This window comes from Cololabis saira, chromosome 7 (assembly GCF_033807715.1).
Source record: "Cololabis saira isolate AMF1-May2022 chromosome 7, fColSai1.1, whole genome shotgun sequence".
Taxonomy (NCBI): Eukaryota; Metazoa; Chordata; class Actinopteri; order Beloniformes; family Belonidae; genus Cololabis; species Cololabis saira.
The window spans coordinates 35,421,691-35,447,682 of NC_084593.1; the positions used below are offsets into that span (position 1 = coordinate 35,421,691).

General features: G+C 43.4%; 1 protein-coding gene across 1 annotated transcript; it reads left to right on the top strand.

Moving 5' to 3' along the window:
- Nucleotides 1–7,850: 7,850 nt before the first annotated feature.
- On the top strand, nt 7,851–25,787 carry LOC133447391 (uncharacterized). Its single transcript, XM_061726063.1, has 6 exons — nt 7,851–8,135; nt 15,119–15,869; nt 16,728–17,212; nt 23,128–23,346; nt 23,417–23,597; nt 24,571–25,787. The coding sequence occupies exons 2-6, from the start codon at nt 15,294–15,296 to the stop codon at nt 25,447–25,449; spliced, it is 2,340 nt and encodes a 779-aa protein (XP_061582047.1). The 5' UTR covers nt 7,851–8,135; nt 15,119–15,293; the 3' UTR covers nt 25,450–25,787.
- The last annotated feature ends 205 nt before the right edge of the window (nt 25,788–25,992 follow it).

The window sequence follows — 25,992 nt, forward strand, 5'->3', positions numbered from 1 at the left end:
AAAAGAAAAAGGCAGCCATCACAGCTTTCTTTGTCTTTTTTTTTTTACATCAACATGGATTCTTTATGAAAAGCTTCACAAGGCCAGCGTCCTGACATATATGACATGTTACTGCCTGTTTCTCCACACGCGGTGCATCGCACATACAACAACATAGAATAAAGTTAATTAAATTTTATAAAAATACAAGGTTTGGTTGGAGGTGCTTGGCAGCCCCCACAGCAAACACAATTCCCCACTCTTACCCAACGGACTTTGTGAGGGCCCATTAAAGGTGGGGTACCTCATTTTTGTGGAAGGGCTGTTGATATTTGAACTCGACAGCCAAACTAAAACAACGCCGTCCTTTAGTGCTCCTTCAAAAGCTGCAACCCCCCCCCAGATTCATGGACGTGCATTGCCATAGCTACAACTCCAGCAACTGGGCAATCTGACCAAAACAGAAGGGTTCAGACGTGGATGCCTCCTGCACAAAGCTCAAGTAAAGCGTAAGTTAAGAGGTAAAACCTCACGTGCATCGACACAAAACTCGGATGACATATCGGTGTTATGTTACTTTTAAAAAATCACTTTGATAAAAGAAAAAAACACAAGCAGTACGATACAGTTTATAATACAATTATAATAGGTATCCCAATACCATATATGAATGTATCATACATGTAAAAACCAACTGCAGTAGTTAACAGGAAAGGTTTGGAGGCATCTAAATACTGTATTCCCACCATGATAAATGCTTTAAACTAAACAAAATGCTGAAGACTTCTGTACACTTCCTGTCTGTGACACACCCATCAGTATCCACGGTCAACTGGTTCGAAGTTGCTTGAAGAAGAACTGATTTTAAATATTACATATATTATATATAAATATATTTCACTCGTTTATTATGGTTACTATGTCATGTTTTTGATGTTTTAATTGTTCTTAATTGTATGTCTGTCTTTTTATGATGACTGTTTTTCCCATACTGCTAAATGAATTTCCCCTCGAGGGACAATAAAAATGATTCTGACTCAGACTCTGACTCTGATATATTATTTATATTATATTATTCATATCTGATATATTATTCATATTATATATATATATTATATATTATAATATATATATATATATATATATATATATATATATATATATATATATATATATATATATATATATATATATATATATACATATATATATATATACATATATATGGTTTTCACTATCTTGTTTTGTTGCTTCAACATGCACTTTCTTCTGCTTTTTGAGTCCTATTTTGAAAAAAAAAGAAAAGTTAGAGAAGAAGGTTTGCGTTTCTGTTCATGATTCATAAGCAGCTTTTGCTTTCCTGAAGATGTTCTGTGTTAGATTTACATTTAAAAATTCAGACACATCTGAACAGCTCAATAGATACCACCGCGCTTCTGTTGTTAACGATAAGGAGATTCCAACTAAACACTTTGGTCATGAGGGACATGAAATGATTCTGCTTGCTTGGCTGCAGCTCATAAAACGGCCCGGCTGTAACCAGGAGGCCTTATCTGCTGGGTCATGCCAATAAAGCAGATAAGAAGTGAACAAAATCCAATTGTTCCCCTTGAGATGTGCCAATTTACTCCTCAAGAGGAGCGTATATGGGAAAGGAAGTGATAGGATCTTTGAGAGGTGATCTTGTCTGTACCCTAGATGGGGTCAATCGGCCTGTTACATCACCGAAACAAGCAGCTCTGTCTGCCCCGGCTGAGGTCAGCCTGGTCAGCCTGTCTGCCTCTCCTCTCAGTCTGGGGAACAGGCTCTCACCCGTGGCTGCTCACGCCACTCCTATCCCTTCTGTGGAGTAAACAACTTCTGCTCAATCTGGAGATGTAGCAGCCACAGAGGGAGTGTGTCTGCGGCCTGAGCCGCCGCGGATGAACCGGTCTCTCAGGCCAGGGATGCATTCATGTTAATATCAGTCCATAAAGCCCCCAAACCCTCCCCAAAGCCTGTGTTGTGTGGCCTTGCTGCCTTTGTTCAGCACTGTTGTCAGGGCAGAGGTATGCATAGCACGACAGGGGCTGCTCCTAAACCTTGATGGAGCCACTGAATACAAGGATGAACTGAGGCGAGCGGAGGAAACTAAGGAAATACAGTCATCATCACATTAAAAGAGGGCAGGACGGAGGGGAAAAGACGGGAGATGCAGGGACAGAGGAGGGCGGAGGAGCGGGGCTGCAGTAATGGGGTCTTTGTTGTCGCCGGTGTGAGTCACAAAGCCTCGGTCGGGCAGCCCAGCTTAGTTACCGTTACCAAACACATAGAAAGAGGAGGGAGGCGCGTATAGGGACAGGGGGGATAATGCTGAACTCCTGTTTAACCTTACATGTGTATCACTTGATCCAATTATGAAATGTCAGCCGAGTCTTTGAAGCTCTGCTCGGATTTTATTAGATTTGTCTCCTTGCACCTGGTTGGTCGGACAGTCGGTGTCCCACAGACACGTATCATTACAGGACAGCAGCACAGCCACCTTGAAACACATTGTTTTGGGGTCAGACACCGTGACTGGAGGAGTCGCTGATAGGTGGAATGAGCATGAACTCCGGGATCTTACAAGCCTTGGCAAGCCAAAATATAGGATTTGAAGAATGTTCTATCAACTATTTTTTTTTTGTTTTGTTTTTTAAGAAATCCTGTATTTAATAGCAACATTTGTGCCCCAGACTAAGGAAAGGAAAACCTATGCACAACCATAAATGTTCTAATTTATTTGCTGACCTGAAACTGTAGCTGCACGTAACGTAACACGTAACGCAGCCTCAATACGAGACATGTCAGCTGACACAAAGTAAATATAATAAAACCCTGTCAAGAGGGTCATTCAACATAAGGTGTCATAAAAAGATATTTTCTGTTGTTTTTTTCTTGTTTTTTTCTTCTTATTTGTGTCTTAATTAGGTAAGGTAAGCAGGATAAGGTTAGGTAATCAGAGTAATAAAATATGAAATATGGCAAAAGCAACGATAAACAAATGAGCAGAAGCATTTGGGACAAAGATTTAACAGGATTTATGTGAAGAAATGCAAATACAGGCCATCATCAAACATGCACGCAGAGAAAAGCAGATGCAGACATGCCCGTTCTGGAAAAGGAGATGATGCTCGGACCAATAAAACATATTAATATGGCTGCCTGAAGGAAAGTCCACATTTACTGATGCTATGGGTGATGTGTTCAGTAAAAGAGCAGGAGAGATGGTTTTTGTTGTTGTATTATACATTCAAGGTTTTCCTCAGGAAAGACTCACCAACTCTGACGTGACTCTGAGTCTCATTTAACTTTTATTTGTTATTTAATCCATGGGTGGGACTCGCCTTGGTAATCTTGCAAATGAAGGAGCGGCCCGTCTAATTTCATGGTAGCACCGGTCATCCGTGTTCCCCTCAACCCCCATAATCACATTCATCAGGTTCCAGCTCCTCTCTATCTACAGCCAATTTCCACCGAGCTGCAACCATTGAAGATACCGAAGATAAGTAGTGAGACGTGTCTCCGTCATTGATCTCTCGCTTAAATGACTGGAGATAGTCCAGAGACCTACTTCCAGCTGCTATCGCTCAAAACTTCTCCATGCTTTTTCATCCAAACTGTGTTGATATGTTGAAGTGAGCAGATTAAGAGGTTGGTGCAGGAGTAAGGCGAGGGGTGGGGGGGGGGTGTGGGCTGCAGCTTCTGAACCCATCCAGCCATAATAAATTGAAACTCACCTAATGGAGAGTTATGAAACTGAGGTAATATGTTTTCACCGGAGTATGTGACTCCTGCACACACATGCTCTTTAACGCCAACAATTAAGAGGGTTAAGCACATCTGCTGGTGCGTGTGGCCTCGTGTGCGTGTGCAAACAGTGTGTGTCTTACTTCAGCAGTAAGCAGGATGTCCTGTCCTTGCTGCTGCTATTGTGGAGTGGTCAGTCTGCCAGACGCTACCCCCAAAGACCACTTCCCCTCTGTCAAGTGCCTCTTTCTCCCTGTGTCCTCACACCCTCTCTCACACACACACACACACACACACACACACACACACACACACACACACACACACACACACACACACACACACACACACACACACACACACCCTCTCACACACACACACACACACAGAGCCCAATGCCAGCCTGAACACAATGGGAACCTGTCCAACGCCGCCCTGTCACCTGCTTATAAATAACTCCTTTAGTAGCCTCAGACATCGTGATTGTGTTGTAACAATGGCGTGGCAGCACTTTGATCAGCCAAAATAGCACTTTGCTTTTATTCTGAGGTATCACTCCTTGCAGTTTATGGTTTATTTGGCCTGGGTGACACTAGCATTCCACTCTGGAGATGCTGTCGCTATTTTGGGCTTTCATATTGGACTTTCTATTTTTTGATAACCTTTATACAGCAGGTTTATTATGATATCTAAAGTTAGCCGACTGTTGGACAATAGCAGCAGGAGCTCTCTGACCCTCTGGCTTTAGATAAATGCCTGTCACATTTAAAAATTGAAAAATTGCTGTTTATTTGACAGAAAATAAAACTAAAATGTGATGAACATTTTCAATTAAGTTTTTGCCATCCTGCTGCCCTCTTCTTGCAGACATTTCTATTAATAATATAGATACAATCTGTTGGATTGAAGAGCGTAGCAGACCTGCGCCCAAGTTTAAAGCTACCTCAGGTCTGAAAGAGTAAAACAATATCAAAGTAATCTGAGAGTCGATGATCGTCCTAACTGGAGCAGCTGTCTGCTGCTAAAGAGCATGTAACACCTCCTCGTGCTGAGCCTGAGCAGCCTCTGTCCTCCCAGCATCATGCTATGATGCACTTTTTTAAATAGCTGCTAAACTAAAAAAAAAAAAAATTGCTGCTAAACTTATTTTCCACTTAGTGTTGGAAAAAAAAATACTTAACTCGATCAAGCCACTTTTTCTGCAAGAATTTCACTCCAGTTGGACACTGTTCATCTTAAAGACCTTTTTGGCAGTCAAGGCAAAATGTTGTTAAAGCTCTGAAAGTGTGTAATTCAGCTAACAGTTCAGGTTTTCAGGGAACTGTTACATCCCAGAGCCCTGAGAAGAGCTACCCAAGCTCTTTATCTTTGATACTAGTGATCTACGAGTTAGTTTTATATCCCAGCCAGACAGCTCTTCGTCTTGTCTTTGATTTCTTTTCAGTGGAAAATCCAACTTTCTATTTTTCATCGACAGCATAATGGCAGAAGATGCAATAGTAAAAAAATGCATGTTTACACTGGTGAAAAGGTGCCCATGTAAAAGAGAGAGGACAGAGGAATGGACCAAGAATGAAGCCTGAGGTTTATTGATCCTTGATGTAATGTATAAATTATGATGTTATTATGACTAATTCAACCGGATCAGCAGCAGCTCCAGACCTGAACGGCACCATGTAAGTACAACTTGAAAAATAAAACCAGCAGATTATTGATTTGATGATTTGATTAATGGTTGTGTGACCTCTCAGACCTGATACTTTATACTTCCACACATATCAGTTAAGATGAAAGAGGAAACCTGTACGCGCATTTTAATAAAAGCCGCACCCTGGAAAAGAGACATTTTAATCCAACCGCTTGAGATGGAGCCAACATGAACTATTCTAATAGATAGATAGATAGATAGATAGATAGATAGATAGATAGATAGATAGATAGATAGATAGATAGATAGATAGATAGATAGATAGATAGATAGATAGATAGATAGATAGATAGACAAAATGGATTAAATTCATTTTTCTCCTCAAAATTCTACACACAACACCCCATATTGACAATGTGAAAAAGGGTTTTTCGAAAATTTTGCAAATTTATTAAAAATAAAAAAACTAAGAAATCACATGCAAATAAGTGTTCACAGCCTTTGTCATAAAGCTCAAAATTGAGCTAAGGCGCATGCTGTTTCCACTGATCAGCCTTGAGATGTTTCTACAGTTTAATTGGAGTCCACCTTTGGTAAATTCAGTTGATTGCACATGATTTGGAAAGGCACACACCTGTCTATATAAGGTCCCACAGTCGACAGTGTATGTCAGAGCACAAGCCAAGCATGAAGTCAAAGGAATTGTCTGTAGACCTCAAAGAGAGGATTATCTCGAGGCACAAATCTGGGGAAGGTACAGAAACATTTCTGCTGCTTTGAAGGTCCCAGTGAGCACAGTGGCCTCCATCATCCGTAGATGGAAGAAGTTTGGAACCACCAGGACTCTTCCTAGAGCTGGCCGGCCGTCTAAACTGAGTGATCGGGGGAGAAGGGCCCGAGTCAGGGAGGTGACCAAGAACCCTATGGTCATCCTGTCAGAGCTCCAGCGTTCCTCTGTGGAGAGAGGAGAACCTTCCAGAAGGACAACCATCTCTGCATCAATCCACCAATCAGGCTTGTATGGTAGAGTGGCCAGACGGAAGCCACTCCTTAGTAAAAGGCACATGGCAGCCCGCCTGGAGTTTGCCAAAAGGCACCTGAAGGACTCCCAGACCACGAGAGACAAAATTCTCTGGTCTGATGAGATGAAGATTGAACTGTTTGGTGTGAATAGCAGGCGTCATGTTTGGAGGAAACCAGGCACCGCTCATCACCAGGCCAATACCACCCCTACAGTGAAGCATGGTGGTGGCAGCATCATGCTGTGGGGGTGTTTTTCAGCGGCAGGAACTGGGAAACTAGTCAGGATTGAGGGAAAGATGAATGCAGCCATGTACAGAGACATCTTGGATGAAAACCTGCTCCAGAGTGCTGTTGACCTCAGACTAGGGCGACGGTTCATCTTTCAGCAGGGCAACGAATCTCAGCACACAGTCAAGATTTCAAAGCAGTGGCTTCAGGACAACTCTGTGAATGTCCTTGAGTGGCCCAGCCAGAGCCCAGACTTGAATCCCATTGAACATCTCTGGAGAGATCTGAAAATGGCTGTACACCGACGCTTCCCATCCAACCTGATGGACCTTGTGTCACGGAGTGGTTGGATGAGGACCCAGATGCAGGAGAGCGAGAGGCAGGAGTTCCAAAAAAAAAAGGGTTTATCTTACAGAAACCAAAGCGCTGCTTAACAGGATCAAAAAACACCGAAACGGGGATCGAAAAACTATGGGACAACATGGAGGGAGTAAACAATACGGAACCACAAGGAGCAAGGGGAAGACAAGACCAGATATACACAAGGGGGTAACGAGACACAGGTGTGAACAATCAGGGCAGATGGAAGACAGGCGGGGCAGAACAGAAAACAAACTGGGGGAAATGTCACACACTTGACACCTTGAGAGCTGCTGCAAAGAGGAATGGGAAAAACTGCCCAAAGATGGGTGTGCCAAGCTTGTGGCGTTATATTCAAAAAGACTTGAGGCTGTAATGGCTGCCAAAGGTGCATCAACAAAGTATTGAGCAAAGGCTGTGAATACTTATGTACATATGATTTCTTTGTTTTTTATTTTTAATAAATTTGCAAAAATCTCAAAAAAACTTTTTTCATGTTGTCATTATAGGGTGTTGAATTTTGAGGAAAAAATAAATTTAAGCTAATTAAGAATAAGGCTATGACAGCAAAATGTGGAAAAAGTGAAGCGCTGTCATGTGAATACTTTCCGGATGCACTTCACTGTAGATATATGTAGATAGATATAGGTAAGTGGATGGATGGATGGATGGATGGATGGATGGATGGATGGATGGATGGATGGATGGATGGATAAATAGATAGATGACACCCTTCCTCTCTGTTCAAGCCCCCCTCTCTCCTCCTCCTCCTCCTCCGAGCAGACGAGCTGCTATTGTGTGGTTTCCTGTGTCAGGAGGCGCGCCCCCGGGCCGCGGGAGCGCGCCCCTTGCGGGGCTGATGGGCTGATGCTGCGGGTCCGAGTGTGGGTCGGGAGGGAGCGCGGCTCCGGGATTAGGATGGGAAGGACTCACGCCCGCCGGATCGCCTAGGGGTTTATAAGCGGCTGCGTGCGCGCTTTTTCCACGCAGGTCAGCGCGCAGTCGGACTCGGAGAGGTGGAAAATGCGACGGGAAGGAGCTTGGAGAGCAAGGGTTGTGATTGAAACGGTCGGGAGTGTTTTCCTCCTGACAGCTGCAGCGCTGCTGGACTGACGGACATCAGCAGGAGGTGAGCTGTCACCACTCTTACTCTCTACACATTTGCACTTTTTCTTTATAACTGGGCGAAAAAAAGACACAGAAAACAAAACATATCAGTTTTCACCTGAATGAAAAGGATCAATAACTACCAATACTAAAGCCTGAATTATGGTTCTGCGTTAAATCGACGCAGAGCCTACGGCGTAGGGTACGGGGAGACGCACACCATACTCTGCGTTGGTGTAACGCGGAACCATAAATCCGCCTTAACATCAGGTGACTCACGGATGGTTCATCTGTTTTCCACAGTTTTACTTTGTCCTGCATCAGCCACAGACTTTTGCTGTGGCCTCAAATACTGAAGGACTGAAATTTCAAACAGACATATGAGATTTACAACAGGGAACTTGACAAAGAGGTTCTTCAGGGGAACTGTGTGGGGGCAGTATGTAAATAAACATTTCAGGCCTAACTGAGCAGTTGTGTGGGCTATTGTTGAATATGCAGCTCCACTAATGAGACCCTTTTTAACTTCACACAACACCGCCACGGATGGAAGCAGCCGGGACACTGCACACAGCTCGACTTGTGGATTTTCTCCAAAATCTGATTTAAGTAATTCAGTTTAATAATTTAAATTAGACTAAATTTAAGTAGTTTAAATAATGGCTATGATATTTTGCCACATCTGAAATCCCCTTTGAGTCCAGTGTGAGGGCAGATGGACCCGAGTGGGCTCCATCTGCATTAAAAGTGGGCTGTTTGGGTACAGAGGGGGGGGAGCTCGGGCTTGAAACAGGCAAATAGCATGGGTCCCTCATGGTTTCAGTGTTACGGGCTCCAAAAGGGAAGCCTGTGTGGTCCAAGTGTAGGGGGCCCAAGAGGGATGCCAGTAAGTGCACTAAACGGGCTCAGAAAATGGCAAATTGTGTGTGTGTCTCACACAGTTTCAGTAACACACGCCCCACTTTAGAAAATTAACCCGTCGGGCCCTTGTAAACTCCAGGTAGGGCCCTCTCAGAGTCTGTAGCCTGCAGACGAACCCGTGTGGGACCTCATTTTGCAGTCTTGGGATGCTGTCTGGCATCTGATTATTAGAAAGAAAGAAAGTTAGTAAAGGAAGCCAGCAGCTTGTGTAAAAAGGGATTGAACTGAATCACTCATTTTCTGATGTGACTGCTTCTGCTGCTTGAATGTGACTGTTCAAGAGATGCTGTTGAGACGTTCACGGAGGACTCGGCATTCATGTGTTAATTTTTATGAGTGGAGTGTACGTTACTTGAACGTAGGGCTGGGCGATATGGACCAAAAGTCATATCTCGATATTTTCTAGCTGAATGGCGATACTCAATATATATCTCGATATTTTTTCTGTGCCATGATTGGGGTTTCCCCGTAAGCATAGCATCTCTGTTAGCTTCATTTTTTTCAAAAACAGTCAGTTTTAATACAAAGCCTCGTGCCAAATGTCACACAGGTTCCTTTATTAACAGAGGTCTGCACAATATCAAAATGTATAAAACAAATGAAATAAAAATAAACTGCCTGCATATATAGAATAAAAATGCTTCTTGAATAAATTAAAACAAATATCCCTTTCCTGCATAACAATTAAATTAAAATACACTGTGCAATTAATACAAGGTAGACAGTAACAGGCAGACTTTTCCACTGAGGTTGACAGTTGTGCAAATAACAAAACATTTGTGCAAATCTCAAATAAAACATTCAAGTCAATTTGTCACAAAATAAGCTATATTAAAATCATTAAAATGTATTTATTTATTTTTTAATTTTTTTAATCGATAAAAACGATATTTTCTCGTACCATATCGCGTTTGAAAATATATCGATATATTAAAATCTCGATATATCGCCCAGCCCTACTTGAACGTGAACTGTAATCTCTTAAACAGTGAGATTTCCTCTTTAACAACACCGCGAGCGAGCGGCCCGCCCTCCACCTTCAGCTCTCCTCGTCCTCCTGCTCCTGGCACGTGAGAGAAAGGAACAGCTGGACGTGAGCCGAGCTGAAGTTGATCTGTTCGTATCAGCGGGTCCCAGAGGCCTCTTTCTGACACCGCCGTAGCTGTTCGCGGGGGGAAACCCTGTTATTGTGCAGCTGTCCATGGCAGGACTCCTTCTAGAAATACCCAGCACGCTTAACTTTGCTCCAAATCTGCAGCAAAGGAAGGAAGAGACTTTTTGTTGTCCTTCTGAACCTTTAACTGTAATTGCAGCTGAATTCATCGTGGTACAAGACGGCGCTCGCTGCGCAAACATCACGAGCAGAATTTGAAACTGGCACTGCGCGGGGTCCCGGGCCCCGGGCCACAGTACACAGAACCCTGTGTGAACACTGGCACATGTGAGTGTTTTCCTGCTTGTGTGTTCGCATGAAGAGACTGTCAAATATGTAAGTGTTTCTGGTGCAGATGGGTACAGTGAGGGCATTGTGAGGGCTAGTAGGAGCTCTTTGGTGGGGTGTGGGCGCGCGGGCGTGTGAAAATGCAGTAAAGATGTCACACTGCAGCTGGCACAGGACAGGGCTGATGGACTGGGAGTTTACGCTCACAGCGTTCCCTTTGTACGTGCGCTGGGGAGACAAAGTGAATCTCATCCAGGCAGAAAAGCAAACCACCTCACTGCTGGTTTAACTCTGTTGCGTAACACAGGATACGGCCAGTTTAACTTGTTAAATCAGGCTCTGTGGCAGTTAGGAATCCCTCCCCGGCTAACGTGGCGGAGCTCGGGTCCACCCTGGAGAAAACCAGCGCAAGCAACAGCAGAGGCTGAGATGACGTGAGATCGGCGGCAATAATACACGTCAAGTTCAATAAAAGTGGGGTCAGCATCACTTCTAAGGTGTGTCAGTGTTCAGCTTAATATCCCAAAGCAATTGTGCTGTGAAGAGTCTTTCTCTTAATTATTTTATTCCAAATTTCAGACAGCTTGGCCCTGAGTAATACACTGAAATGAATGTGTCCAAGTGTAAACTTTCCCATTTTAAGACTGAGGTTAAGTTCAAAAGGGAAAATCCTGAGAGCAGTTTAAGGACTGAGCCCTGCAGCTGAATGCTGTCATTTGTTTTGGCTTTTTTTTGTTTTTTTCTTGACTGAACTCTGTTAACTTGGATACCGTTGCACTCTGTCGCCTCGTCCCGTACGGCTGGGGCAGGAATCAAAATGAAGCTTTTAGTTTCTTCATTCCCTAGTTTGATTCAGACTTTAATAGTTTCCTAAAACTTCCAAAAGCATCTTCTGATGGACCACTAGATCGGATGGAGTTAATGAGCAGCTTCGTCGGCATGAGAAGAACCATCTCATGTTTCACGATAACATCAAATCCTCATTATGATAAGCGTAAAAACCAGCAGGACGATATGCTTCCAAGCATTTTCCATTACAGATTACAAACTTGTTAATACGTTATAATGACATCCATGTGATGATATGATTTACTAAGAACTAGCCATTACACAACACCTAACCCAACAAATCCGGGGTTGGACTTGAGGTCGTCCCCGAGTGCCCTCAGATGACCTTTGTTGTGAAGCGGAGCTGCGTGAACAAAGTCAATTGAATTAAAATTGAACCCAAATTGTACATTTTCTTAATGGAGGCGCTGCCATTTCCGGCGTTGAATAAATATCCAGCGCGTTGGTAGCGTACAGCTGGACAGCTGGATGAGATTCAGAGTGCTCCACGAACTCAAAACATTCCCAACAGTCTGCTTCCAGCCCCGACGTCGCACATTCAAACACAGATTCGAGTAAATAACAAGAAAATACATTGTCTGTCACAATGGTGCATCGCTGTAATTGTAAATGAAATCAAACAAAGCTATTGTGTTTGGTGTGCAGCGGGGCTCTGTGGTGGTGAGAGCCGCTCCGTGCTGCGTTTCCTACGTACCGACCTGTTTACGTCTTCCTGCCGGAGCCCGGCCAGATATCCTCGCACCAACTTTAATGACTGGAAGTGGATTTTACTCTGAGGTTCAACAGTTGTGGATCGTGGAGGCGAAGATGTTGTTTGCTCTCATCAACAGTCACTCCACCATCCTAGAGACCACATGAACCCCCGGCGAGCCCCGCTGCCCCGGGGGCTGCACCCACCCGGCCACACATGGACTGCGTTTACATGCACTCAATGACCCTTTTAAAACCCAAATATTGGCAATAACTCGAATTTGCACGGCCATGTAAACACCGAATTTGCTCATATTCCGGTTTTTCAAAAACCTGAATATGAGCCCTGGGTTACTCCTTTTAAAACCCGAATATTCGATCATGTAAACGCCTAACGGAATATCCCCATCAAACGGAACATTAATTTGTTTTCAGCGCATGCTCTGTTCGCAAGGAATCCTGGTCTTTTGAGTCCAGGAAGTTCTTATAAACACGGAGAAACGCAAGACCACACCACACTTTTGGAGTGAGGAGGAGACTAATCACTTCATAAATGTAATGAAGGATATGAACATTTTGGCATTTGTAGACGGTAGAAAGTACGGGGATAGCGAGATTTATAAGAAGGTGAGCGAAAAGTTGCGCGAAGCAGCATTTGTTTTGAATTTGGATACAGGAAAAAGACGCGGAAATGACGCTAATTGCGTCATCACGTTCTCCGCGCGTCGCTGGTTTGATCCAGATATCCCGAATTATTAATTACCATGAAGTAGGGCTGGGCGATATATCGAGATTTTAATATATATCGATATATTTTCAAACGCGATATGGTACGAGACAATATCGTTTATATCAATTTAAAAAAAAAAAAAAAATCTTTTTTTTTTTTTGATTTTGATATACCGGTAGCTTATTTTGTGACAAATTGACTTGAATGTTTTATTTGAGATTTGCACAAATGTTAACCTCAGTGGAAAAGTCTGCTTGTTACTGTCTACATTGTATTAATTGTACAGTGTATTTTAATTTAATTGTTATGCAGGAAAGGGATATTTGTTTTATTTTATTCAAGAAGCATTTTTATTCTATATATGCAGGCAGTTTATTTTTATTTAATTTGTTTTATACATTTTGATATTGTGCAGACCTCTGTTAATAAAGGTACCTGTGTGACATTTGGCATGAGGCTTTGTATTAAAACTGATTGTTTTTTTAAGGGTTGCCTCAGAAAAAATGAAGCTAACAGAGATGCTATGCTATAATGCTTTGGGGGAAACCCCAAATATAGCACAGAAAAAATATCGAGATATATATTGAGTATCGCCATTCAGCTAGAAAATATCGAGATATGACTTTTAGTCCATATCGCCCAGCCCTAACATGTATACAGGGATAACCCTGTTTGCTCACGCATGTAAACGGAATATTCCGAATGTCTCAGTAACCGGAACATTAGCAATAACCCGAATTTTGACTGCATTAACGTAGTCATGGAGGGTCTGGGTGTGCTGCTGGGATGTTATAGCTGTATGGATGCCAGTACGATTAAGGCTCCTCAGTAGTGTTTTGTGTTCTGCTGTTATTGAAGAGGATGTGCATACTTTAACTAAGCACTTTCATCATTCACAACTGTGGTTTCCGCGGTGATCCTGGGATTTTGATTCGTCCTATTGCTTTATCAAGCTTCAGATAAGCAAACTGATGCTCTTTTGCTTTTGCAACCTAGTTTTGTCTGAAGCTTTATTTTCTGTTTTATTCTTTACAAGTGCCTTTCCCCGGAGCGTGACCTATTTTGTCATCCTCCGTCTCAAGTGTCCACAGCTGCGTCGTGTCAGCCCTGGAGTGTCCGTCAGTGTGCACATAAAGGGGATGTTTGTAGCCACGTACCGTACGTATGACCATCCCCGGTCCTCGAAGGCCGCTGTCCTGCATGTCTGAGATGTTTTCCTGCATCCACACATAAACAAATGGATTACTATCGGCTTGCCATCAGGGTCTACTCAAGTCTGCTGAAGAGGTGAAACATCTAAAACTTGCAGGACAACCGCCCTCGAGGACCGGAGTCAGCCGGCCCCGGCGTACTGAATAATGCACATACAGTACAGGACGAACTATGTGATACATCCTTGTGTGGTGGCTGGGAATGGGCGATATTTTACCGTTCACGATATACCGTCCAAAAAATTCCTCTAAGAATTTGTCATCTTGCGGTAAAAACGATAAATTCCCTTTGATAAAGTTTTTGTGTAAAAATGATTTATGGTTCTGCGTTAAATCCACAACGTACGGGAAGGAAGGAAGGAAGGAAGGAAGGAAGGAAGGAAGGAAGGAAGGAAGGAAGGAAGGAAGGAAGGAAGGAAGGAAGGAAGGAAGGAAGGAAGGAAGGAAGGAAGGAAGGAAGGAAGGAAGGAAGGAAGGGAAAAAGGAAGGAAGGAAGGAAGGAAGGGAGAAAAGAGGAAGAAAAGAAGGAAGGAGAGAGCAGGAAGAAAGAAGGAAGGAAGGGAGAAAACAAGGAAAGGAGGAAGGAAGGGAGAAAAGAGGAAGGGAAGAGGGAAGGAAGGTAGGAAGGAAGGAAGGAAATGAGCCTGAAAGAAAGAAAGAAAGAAAGAAAGAAAGAAAGAAAGAAAGAAAGAAAGAAAGAAAGAAAGAAAGAAAGAAAGAAAGAAAGAAAGAAAGAAAGAAAGAAAGAAAGAAAGAAAGAAAGAAAGAAAGAAAGAAAGAGAGAAAGAAAGAAAGAAAGAAAGAAGGATAAATTCCCGTTGATGACGATTTGTGTAACAAACATGGCGGATCTGAGAGCGAGATAGATTTATAGTTACAAAGGTGGAGTTGAATTGGTATTTTTTAATCGTTATCGGGATAAATGCCGGAAATTATCGTGATACATTTTTTAGTCCATACCGCCCATCCCTAGTGGTGGCCGTTAGTACGTAGCATGAGACTGTAAAGGGGACTGAGTTTCGGCAGAACCAGAGGCCGGACCCTTCCAGCTGCTCCAGGAAATCTTTTTCTTCTGTCTTGAAGTCTTAAAGTGGTTTATTTCTGCACCGGTAGCTTCAAAGCGAGGAAGTGACCAAGTGCTTTTTCCCTTTCTCTCTCCTCAGGCGGACTGGCCAGCCGTGCAGCGCTGCACCCCGACTCTGCAGGTCTCCATCTGTGTGTCTGAGGGCCCACGATGAGGAGGCTTGACTGGAGAGTTTCCTGCTGACATCTCAGATCCACAGATATCTGCATCTTTTTTTTTTCTGGTTGAGATTGTTCCCTGCGTGAGCCGTCGTCATGGCTAGCCTGGTCATCAATGAAACGGGAATGGAGGACTGTGGGATCGACGACTCCTTCAAGTACAACTTGTACTCGGTGGTTTACAGCGTGGTCTTCGTCCTGGGCCTGCTGACCAACTGCGCCGCCCTCTTCGTGTTCTGCTTCCGGATGAAGCTGCGCAACGAGACCACCATGTTTATGACTAACTTAGCGTTTTCTGACTTAGTGTTTGTGTTCACGCTGCCGTTCAAGGTCTTTTACAACGTGAACCGTCACTGGCCTTTCGGAGACGGGCTGTGTAAGGTCTCGGGCACGGCCTTCATCACCAACATCTACGGCAGCATGCTCTTCCTCACCTGCATCAGCGTGGACCGCTTCTTGGCTATAGTGTACCCGTTCCGCTCGCGCTCCATCCGCACGCGCAGGAACGCGGCGCTGGTGTGTGCCGCGGTCTGGCTGACCATCGTGGGCGGAGGGATATCCGTGACCTTCTTCTCCACCATCAACAGCAGACACAGAGCCACCACATGCTTCGAGGGCTTCTCCAAGAGCACCTGGAAGACCTACCTGTCCAAGATCACCATCTTCATCGAGGTACGCGTCTAATCTAAACACCTAAACGCGCAGCAGGTCCTGCTGTTTTGTCTAGGCCTGGGGATCGATTCAAATGTCAAGAATCGATTCGATTCCGATTCTTTAGATTCAGAATCGATTATCAAGATTTGATTCGATCCGATTCGATTCCGATATTGATTTGGGTTAGTGTTATTAAAACTGTTTTTTGAGCTGTTGCATGAATGATTTGACTGTAGTTATGCAAAATATTACTACTAGTATTATATTGAGATTAAACAGCAAGTATTGGCAGCTAATGATGCTGTAAGGACCAATCAGCTCCCAGAATGCTGATAGAACTGATTTAGGAAACATCATGTGGGTCAGAATTATCAAACAGATCCAGGGAGGAAACAGAGACGGATGAAATCGGTTTTATTTTTTCCCACATTCCGTTTTTATTTGTTCCATTTTCGGTCTATTTTGGTTTAAAATTTTTGAGCATTTGGTTTTTAGCATTTTTTGCAAATGTAACCCCAAGACAGTATATAAAGTAATGAAATATAGACAATTTATGCAATTATAACACTTTAATGTTTTCATACCTTTAGACATATATAAAGGCAAAAACATGGCACCAGTTATTCTCGTGTCCAACAAAACATTCCTTTTTTGGGGATAAACAAAAAAATAACCAAAAGTTGTAATGTAATGATGAAAAAAAAAAAATACATGTACATAAATAAATTAAAAAAAAAAAAAAAAAAAAAAAATCGATCTTTAGACATATTAATCGATTTTTAGGAATTAATATGAGAATCGATTTAGAATTGGGAAATCGATTTTTTCAACACAGGCCTAGTTTTGTCATGATTTTATTTCCTCTCATCATTCCAGATTGTGGGTTTTCTCCTCCCTCTCTTGGCCAACTTGGTTTGCTCCTCGCTGGTTCTGCGGACGCTCCGTCGCCCGGTGGCCGTCGGTCATGGCTGTGACAGCAAGAAGCGTGTTTTACGAATGATTCTGGTCCATCTCGCCATCTTCATCATCTGCTTCGTCCCTTACAACTCCATCCTCTTCGTGTATGCACTGGTGCGGACCCGGGCGCTGGCTAACTGCGCCGTGGAGCGCTTCGCCCGGACGCTTTACCCCATCACCCTGTGCCTGGCCACTCTGAACTGCTGCCTGGACCCCGTGGTCTACTACTTCACCTCGGAGAGCTTCCAGAAGAGCCTGACCAAGGGGGGCAAAGGGCCCGGCTCCCGCCCTGAGAGCACCCCCCGCAGCGACGCCGAGACTCAGGACACGGCGGTCGCACAGCCCAGGGACACCCAGGCGCTGGCCAGCAATGGAAAAGAGACAGTGATATCTGACAGTCAGCTGTGACTCAAACTGGAAGAAGGATGGTAAAGAAAGACGAGAGGGGGGGGGGGTGTTTGTGTGACGGCAACCCCCTTAACTTAAAAAATAATACAGAAATCAGCTGTTTGATCCTGGAGGTGGCAAACAAATAGCTGGCCAGATTAGTTAAGGCCTGAGGTAAGTCCTGAGGTATGGCCTGAGCTTTGTGGATTAATCCACCGGCGAAGGACGGAGGAATGTATCTGTGATTGTTAGAGAGCCCTGCAGGACCGCAGGCCCAAACCCACCAGGACCCCCGCCACAGTCCAGACACTCAGAGTCTCTAAAAGAGGCTGGAGCAAGTCATCACTCAGGCTTAACACGCAAAAAACACTTACAAACGCACTGAACTGTGCTTAAGATGGACAATTACTTCCACCTCTGTGAAACATGCTGTTAAGTACTTTTATAACAAAGATATCCTTAAGTCTTAACGTTAGAACGTTCAAACTGTCACTGTCTATTACGTCACGCTCAGTACTCGAGTTGTAAAAAAAAGTCAGGGGGGATGGTGGATTTTATCATATGGGGACAGATAATTTGTGCTGATTACAAATAATATAATATATTACAAATAATAGCACTGACCAAAACACCTGCAGAAATATTGCAGGAATGACATAGCAGCAGTTTTCTGAACTTATCAATATGCCTCTGTCCTTCACAGGATAAGTCAAATTTAGTTTCTAGTTAAAATGTCTCATTTTAGTAAAAAAAATCTTATTACACTTAAAACAAGACTCATCACTGGAAAAAACAACAATTTTCAGCTGTTTTAAGTAGATTTTCACTTGAAATAAGTAGAAAAATCTGCCAGTGGAACAAGATTTTTATTGCTTGTAATGAGAAGATAAATCTTGTCCTACTGGCAGATTTTTCTACTGATTTCAAGTGAAGATTTACTTGAAACACATGAAAATTGTCAAATAAGTTATTTTTCTGGTGATGACTCTAAATGTTGTAATAGCAGTAAAACCACATTCATTGATGAAATGACATAAGGGATGGAAAGGGGGGATGGCAGTTTTTCAGGGGGGATGATTTTGACCGTTTTTATTTCAGGGGGGGATGCCATCCCCCCTCATCCCCCCTCAACTCGAGTACTGGTCACGCTGAACATTAATGTCCTGACTGTTGTTGGTGTGTGAGATCTGTTGTTACTACTGTATAACACAGTACTGTGTTGAACTGCTGAGTTAAATGTGTCTTGTGTTGAAGTTTGACGAGACTAAATATCCGTTTTGAATTTCTTTTATGGCTGCATTTATTATTTCTGACCCCGGGTCTCATGCTCGCTCGCTCTCTCGTTCAAACCTCCCCATGAACTGCTCTTTGTCAGCGCGATTGTAAATCTGAATTCACGGAGGAGGTTTTTTTTTTTTCGGCTCCGGCCCTTGGTTTTCCCCCGCGGGGGCCACTGTGAGCCCACTTGTGGAGCAGAGGGCGGCCCTGATTTATTCGAGGACCTTGGCCTGTGTGCTGTGTCACAGGCCAAATGCTTATTATGACTGGAGCAATGGTCCATTGTTTGCTGCTGAATGAGGGCTCTCTGCCTTAATCTGGCCTGAGACTGCAGATCTGCTCAAAGTCTCTTACACGCAACAAATATGCTCACATTCCAAAGTACGGATGAACTGTTTACCCAAAATCACCATCTTACACAACATCAAGCAGGAATGAGTCAGCAGATCCAGAAATGTGAAAAGTGATGAAGTTGCATGTATATGGCTGAAAATGTCCGGAGCTTGACTTCAGGTTTAGCACGCAACCCCAGCCTAACACAAGCCCAACAGCAACATATGTGCATGAGCTGTTAGCAGAAGTGGATTTTACCTGCAGAAATGAAGCTATAGTTTATTAGTTGTGTCAGCAGAGAGGAGGATAACGCCGCTGAAGGGGCTGGAGGGACAGGAAATAAGAGGAGAGGGAGTGTAAAAGTATGCAGAAGCCCCCTTTCACCCTCTGTAGGATCAGGCTTAGTCTGACAGAAGAAAGTACTCAATTGTTTAGCAGTAAAAACATCAGTGGAAGAAGCAGACTGTCACAGGTTCAGGAGGGAAAAGCTTCCAGCGGCTCAGGAAACTGAACAGTGTCCTCTTCTGCCATCTAGTGGGCATAATGAGGAACAACGTACAGTACATCTGTGAAAACCGGCCCAGTCTGAACACTATGAACACATATGCCACACATCTCAGCATTGGTAGCAGTGGCACAGGAAATGCATACAGTCACCCTCATGGGAAAACCCTGTACACCCTCAGTAACTTACTTTCAACGTGTGTGAAAACAAACCTAGAGGTACGAAACTACCAGGATGAAAAGAAGCTCTGCTCTTGTGCTGACGTGTGGTTTTACATAGTTGGCTTGTTGTTTAGGTGGGACACGGCTAATAGTTGAACTGAAAACAATCAATTCACTATCAGTCAACACGGGAAAAAACAAGAAAAGACACAGACGCACTTCAAAGTTCCAACGTATTAATAAACTCATGCATACAGTTTGCCTACTTACTTTAATAAGCATCAGATTAAAAAGGGGAAGTGGCTCAAGTGATTGGGGAAGCAGATAAACGTCTGCATTTTTGACACAACAGAATTCAAACTGAGTCAACGTTTATGCAGTTTTATTGTGTCAGAAAGGAGCTGTGGTAATCAAGTTGGATGAAAAGAGAAAAAAGTGAATTCTCATGGGGGTTTTTTTTTGCATCCAGTCACATTTTCACCTTTAGATACATCCAAGAATCGAGACAGTACACCTAACATCCATTTGTCGTCCTCCATGTCGGCTGTTATGTTGATTCTTAACCACACCTGTCCCCAATTCTATGTCAGCGTTCTGTTTTGGCACAGTTGCTAAGAAAGCAGTGACGTAACAAACGGCAGAAAAACACTTCAGCGCTCTGAAAGGGCAGAGCTTCCTCTTTCCTTCACCATCATGCTTCAGCAGCCGAGAGCCAGTCAAGTCTGTGAGCAGCCCACAACAGAGCCCACCGACTCATGAAACCGCATCGGTGGCTGGGTAAGACTAAGTTCAGATGCAGAAGTGGGATGTATGTTTGTTGTTTCTTTTGTAAACATTGTCACCAGGAGGTGTTGAAGCTTCTGTTTGCTACTGTTTAGCTCCAGTAGGAGTCCGTGTTTGTAACGTTGCAGGACCACATGGTCCCCAGTGGTGCTCATCTTTGGGTCCGAACTCTTCTCTGCATGCATGCTGATGATTACAGGAGCACAATGTGAGGACACACATTTTTATACACAAATACTTAATGAGAAGTTGCATGGTTGTTCCTTGCCATGTTTGGTGTCAGATATTTGCGCTTAAATATGTCAACATTCAGTAAAAGAAATGCTACTTTTAAGTTTTATTTTAATTTTCAAATAGAAAATGTTGCAAAGTTTTTGATGATTTGCTTTTTAGTGGCATGCTACTTTAAAATGTTGTCAAGGATTTTATTTGAAAGCAGTTCATAAGACTGCTCACGAGCATCTTTTCATGCAAATAAAAGTCTCTTTTCTCATTAACAAATAATATCATAGATCAATACGAGTCAAAACTTCAGTAAAACCACAAAAAAACTACCTGTTCTTTTATCTTCCCGTCGTCAGACTTGCATAGGAAGGGTGTGGACCGCTTTTTACGGCTTTCGGAGGAGTGATGCTTCCCTGCTTACCAAGTAAATACACTGCTTTTCTTCCATCCATTTTCTGCTGTAGCTACGCGATCTATCGTACTGTTATTTTTATTCATTTTTCTGTGTCTTACTTCATACCGAGCAAGAACAAAAACACAATTTTACAGTTATGTGAAAAAGGTGCATGCTTTTATGTATCACGGTATGAAAATGTTAAAATGCAAAACAGTTCAAATTAAGCAAAAATAACCTGAGATGAACAGCGACACATGTCATATGACACTTTGTCAGAATGTCTTTAAGGAAAACTAAGCGCAGCAACGGTCTGCAGCATTTAGCAGTAACTGAGTCATTGTTTCTGCGCGCTGTCATTGGTGTCTCATGTTGCTTTTTCTGGTGCACAGTCTTTAAAATATCACTGCAACCTTGAGGTTTATGCACAGAACTCTTGCAACAGCGTTTCTCTCTGTCGTTTTGAAAGCTGTCCTGTTGCATGATGAAGTTTTATCCAGGCGTTCGCTTCAGGACATCAAATCCGGTGTCTGTAAGGTGCCCAGACTGCGGCAGCAAAGGAAGCTCAAGTCGTCACTCTTCCACCGCCGTGTCTGACACTTTGCATGAAACATGCTTGCCTGATGTGCTGTTTTCACTTAACATGAATATTCACTTCGCTCTTATTTGTGTAAAGGACAGTGTTGCAGAATAATTGATTTATGCAGAAGTAGGTAAAAGGGTTGACATGATTACGCTGGCTTGTGAAAATGCCGTTGATCTCCGGCAGCATGAAAGTTTGTTTTTCAGCAGCACTTTCATTCATCTGGAAGACCACTGCAGACTGGTTTACCACGTATCTTACACTGCATCTCGGTCTAAATACAATTCACTATGAATAAAAATTGATCCTACTTGTCCCATTATAGTTATACAAAGATTCAGGTTTGTTTTCTTTCTTTTTAAATTTAGAAATGCAACCTTTATGGAAACACAAAACAATATTAAGTTAAACAACAGTAACATGACACAGCAACAAACACTTAACATTTACACGTAAAACATCTTAGTGGCAAAGAAGGAGGAACAACAAGGGCATGTACATAAAAGACAGGTCTACTGAGACGTGCCCTCATTCAGAGCCTTAATGAGTTTTTAAATATGTTCCGGTTAGCCTTTGGTACATTGTACCGTCTACCTGAGGGAAGTCATTTAAACTCTAAAGCTGCAGAGTGGGTGAGTAGGATCATTTACTATCCTAGCAGCTTTTTTCCAAATAACTTCCTTGTAAATGCCACTTAAGTTTCTCTGTGTCTTCCCTATTATTTTTGAGGCTAGATTCACTATTCTTTGTAGCTTGGATCTATTTTTTGTGTTAAGGTCGCCGTACCACATTGCCATGTTGAAGGTTAAGATTCCCTCTATGAGGATTTTATAGACAGTCTCCATAATCTTCTTGCTCACACTAAAAGAGTTGAGCTTGTGTAGTAAATGTAGCTGTTGATTGCAGGATTTAAAGATGTGGTATTAACCTTAAATAGGTGGAATAGGTTAGTACCATTAAAGAAACTGTTAACTTATTTATAAAACTGCTCAAAAATGTTGATCATTTCTGCAACATACACATTTAAATTTGGACTGAACTTTCCAGAAAACTGGAAAACTTTAGCGCTCATTTATTGATGATTACCAACAATCTGAAGCTGCAGACATGAGATACAAAGTCGAGACTGAGAAGCCACGTAAGGTACTCTCTACTCCCACGGATTAAGATCTTGGCCCCGGATATTCTGCTGCCGTTAAAGGATCTTGATAGGTTTTATGTAGACGTGTTGTTTTATAGGCGCATAAACACCTGCCGAGCACAAAACTGAAAGTAAGCTTGTTTTGACACTTCGCCCACTGCTGAGTTTCAAATATGAGCTTTCAACTGTAACTTCCAAATCAAGAAAACAAGAAGTCCTCAGAAATGTATGTTTGATCATTGATAATAAAAGTGGTATTACTTCTTTTCACTATTATTATTACTTATCAGTGAAAATATATCATTGATAAACTGTGAATGATTATAATCTGTTAAGTAACACTGTAACTGACTAAAATGAGATAATGTTGCAAATGATGACTGAAATTGTACCCATAGCAACCTGTGAGCTGTTTCTGAAGTGTTGTGTACCAGATGAAGTGCAGTTCGTACCCGTCATACGCTTTTATCTCACTGCTGTTTCTCTTTAAGGTGCTAAAAATGTCTGAGCAAAACACGACGGGCTGAAGGAAGGAAGGCGATGCCACCAGTACCCGCCTGAGACACAACATGACGTCAAACACGACCGGATCGTTGGGGGGGTTCTCAGCCCTCTCCCCGTGCAATGACAATTTAACCAGCTGGAATCAAACCATGGACAAGATGTACACGTACTTCTACCTGATGCTCTTCATCCCTGGGCTGCTGCTCAACACGACTGCCCTCTGGGTGCTCTGCAGGCACATCAGGTACTCAGACAGCACGCAGAGCATCACCCACGACGAGCAGGGTCTGACTCCCCTGTATGTTGTTCCACAGCAAAAAGACCAAGGCGGTGATCTTCATGATAAATCTGGCACTGGCGGACCTGGCGCAGATCCTGTCTCTGCCCCTCAGGATCTACTACTACTTCACACACGACTGGCCCTTCGGACAGGGCATGTGCCTGTTCTGCTTTTACCTCAAATACCTCAACATGTACGCCGCCATAGTGTTTCTGGTAAGAGGTTGATTTACAGAGAACAGTGCTGGATATTATACCGTATTTTCCGCATTATAAGGCGCACATTCAATGAATGACCTATTTTAAAACTTTTTCCATATATAAGGCGCACCGCATTATAAGGCGCTACAGTAGAGGCTGGGGTTACGTTCTGCATCCATTAGACCAACGGTCGGCAACCCGCGACTCCGGAGCCGCATGCAGCTCTTTCAACCTTATACTGCGGCTCCGAGTGGCTTGGGAAAATAAATTACAAACAAAAAAAAAATATTTTAGTTCTAAATTGGAATATTATTGTGATCTTAACATATTAGAATAAATATATTTTATTGTTTTTCGTCGCTCAAAATAAATGTCATACTCGCGAAAGCCGGTATACCCGCCAAAAAAAGCAATCCATTCATCGCGACTTTCAACCCCAGCAAGGCCAAGTATGGAGAAATGTAAGAAAAGAAAAATATCTGAAGAAAATCAAACAATCAATGATGCCTGGGAAGATTCATTTGCATTTAGCTCTGATGAGAGTGACCTACCAGTAGGCCTAATTTGTGGAGAAAAACTGTCTAACAATAAAGGCTCAAATGTCGCAAGATATTTCAACAATACACACAGAGCCTTTTCTGAAAAATATCCAGAGGGAGAAGAGAGAAAAAAAGCTGTTTCGGAACTGATGCGGAAGGCTGATCTGACGAAAAATCACTTCAAGAAGTGGGTGAAGTTGCGACTCAATATTGATCCATATATAAGGCACACCGGAGGCGCATGGTCAGCTTTTGAAAAAATTGAAGGCTTTTCGGTGCGCCTTATAGTGCGGAAAATACGGTAATTAAATTCACAAGGGGAACAAGAACATTCAGATGAGAACTCAAAATAATGTCAATCCCTGTTTATCTGTTCATTTATAACAGGAAGTCATTGTCTTTCCTTTCGTCACATTTCACAAAACAACTTTGTGCCAAATCTCTTTCAGGTGTGCATCAGCGTGCAGAGGTGTGTCTTCCTGCTCAACCCTTTCTCGGCTCGTCGATGGCGGCGCCGCTACGACCTGCTGATCAGCCTGATCGTTTGGGTGGTGGTCGGTCTGGCCTGCTCCCCTTTCATCCTGATGCGGACCAAGAGCAGCGGCGTGTCTCACGTGCCCGTTCCGCAGGTCTTCACCTCCACCCAGCAACCTACGGGCTCCACCGAACCCATCCCCATGACCTTCGCCACGAATTTAAGCAAAAGTGATCCCGCCAACGGAAGCTGCTTTAAGGACCTGCCCATGCGTAAAGTGTCCCTCTCTGTAACGGTCACCATGCTGCTTCTGGGCGAGCTGTTTGGTTTCTTGATCCCTCTGTTCTGCATCAGCTACAGCTCCGTCCGCATCGCCTGGTCCCTGAGGCGAAAACAAATCCAGGATAAGCAGAACGACTCGACGCGCAGCCGCCTCCAGTCCAACACGTCCTGCAGTCTCACAGATAAATACCAGCAGAAGCAGGTGAACAGGGAGAAGCAGCGGGCGCTGCGGATGGTGCTGAGCTGCTCCGCTCTGTTCCTCATCTGCTTCGCCCCGTACCACATTAACTTCTTGCTCTACCTGATGGTATCGCAGGATGTCGTTTCTGACTGTGCCACCAGGCTGGCTGTGAAACAGTTTCACCCGGTGTCTCTCTGCTTGGCGAGCCTCAGCAGCTGCCTCAACCCTCTTCTCTATTACTTTCTAACAGCTGAATTCAGGATGCACCTGACGATCCGCACCTCCTCCTTCTCCTCGTCCCACATACCCTCCCCGATCAGCTCCCCCACCTCGTGCCCGGCGCAGGGCAGGTTACTGAGGATGGAGAGCAGCTGCTCAGAGAAGGAGTAGACTTATTCACCAGATAAGCTTGTGTTTCCTCGTGGAAAAAGGGAAAGGTGGAAAACCAACCCTGGATGATTCTGTTCAACTTGAAAACAGTTCTGAGGAGGATAAAACTGTTAAAGATCAAATCAAAACTGACCTAGAAAGTTTTAACCAGAGTGAGAGAAGTCGTGCGTGATCAGATGATGAACATGTGTTTCTTGAGCGTGCACAAAAATGTTGGGGAGTTCTCTTTAAGTCTGTGCGTCTTTGGGTGTCACCGTCTCTGTAAAATGCCACAGCTTCCAATAAGCTATCTCATAAAAGCTGTATCTTGAGCTACTGTCAATAAAAATGTTCTTCTTGTCTTATCTGTGCATTTGATGTCTGAATTGAGAGTGCGTGTTATCATAATGAGGTTTCCTCTAAGTGACAGGCAGCACATGCAAACAGGTCCCCCCAAACTGCCTTTGCCTGTGCTTCCTGTCACGGTGCAGAGCAGGCGAAGACAGTTGGCAGCAGTTGTGGTACTTCTGAAAATCAGCAACTGTCAACTTCTGAGACTGGCGT

What these genes read in the sequence shown, in the direction of transcription:
- LOC133447391 (XM_061726063.1), top strand. Translation starts at nt 15,294, where the DNA reads ATGGCTAGCCTGGTCATCAATGAAACGGGAATGGAGGACTGTGGGATC. An exon ending in AGATCACCATCTTCATCGAG is followed by an intron (nt 15,870 to 16,727) that starts GTACGCGTCTAA and finishes TCATCATTCCAG; the next exon opens with ATTGTGGGTTTTCTCCTCCC. An exon ending in GTGCTCTGCAGGCACATCAG is followed by an intron (nt 23,347 to 23,416) that starts GTACTCAGACAG and finishes GTTGTTCCACAG; the next exon opens with CAAAAAGACCAAGGCGGTGA.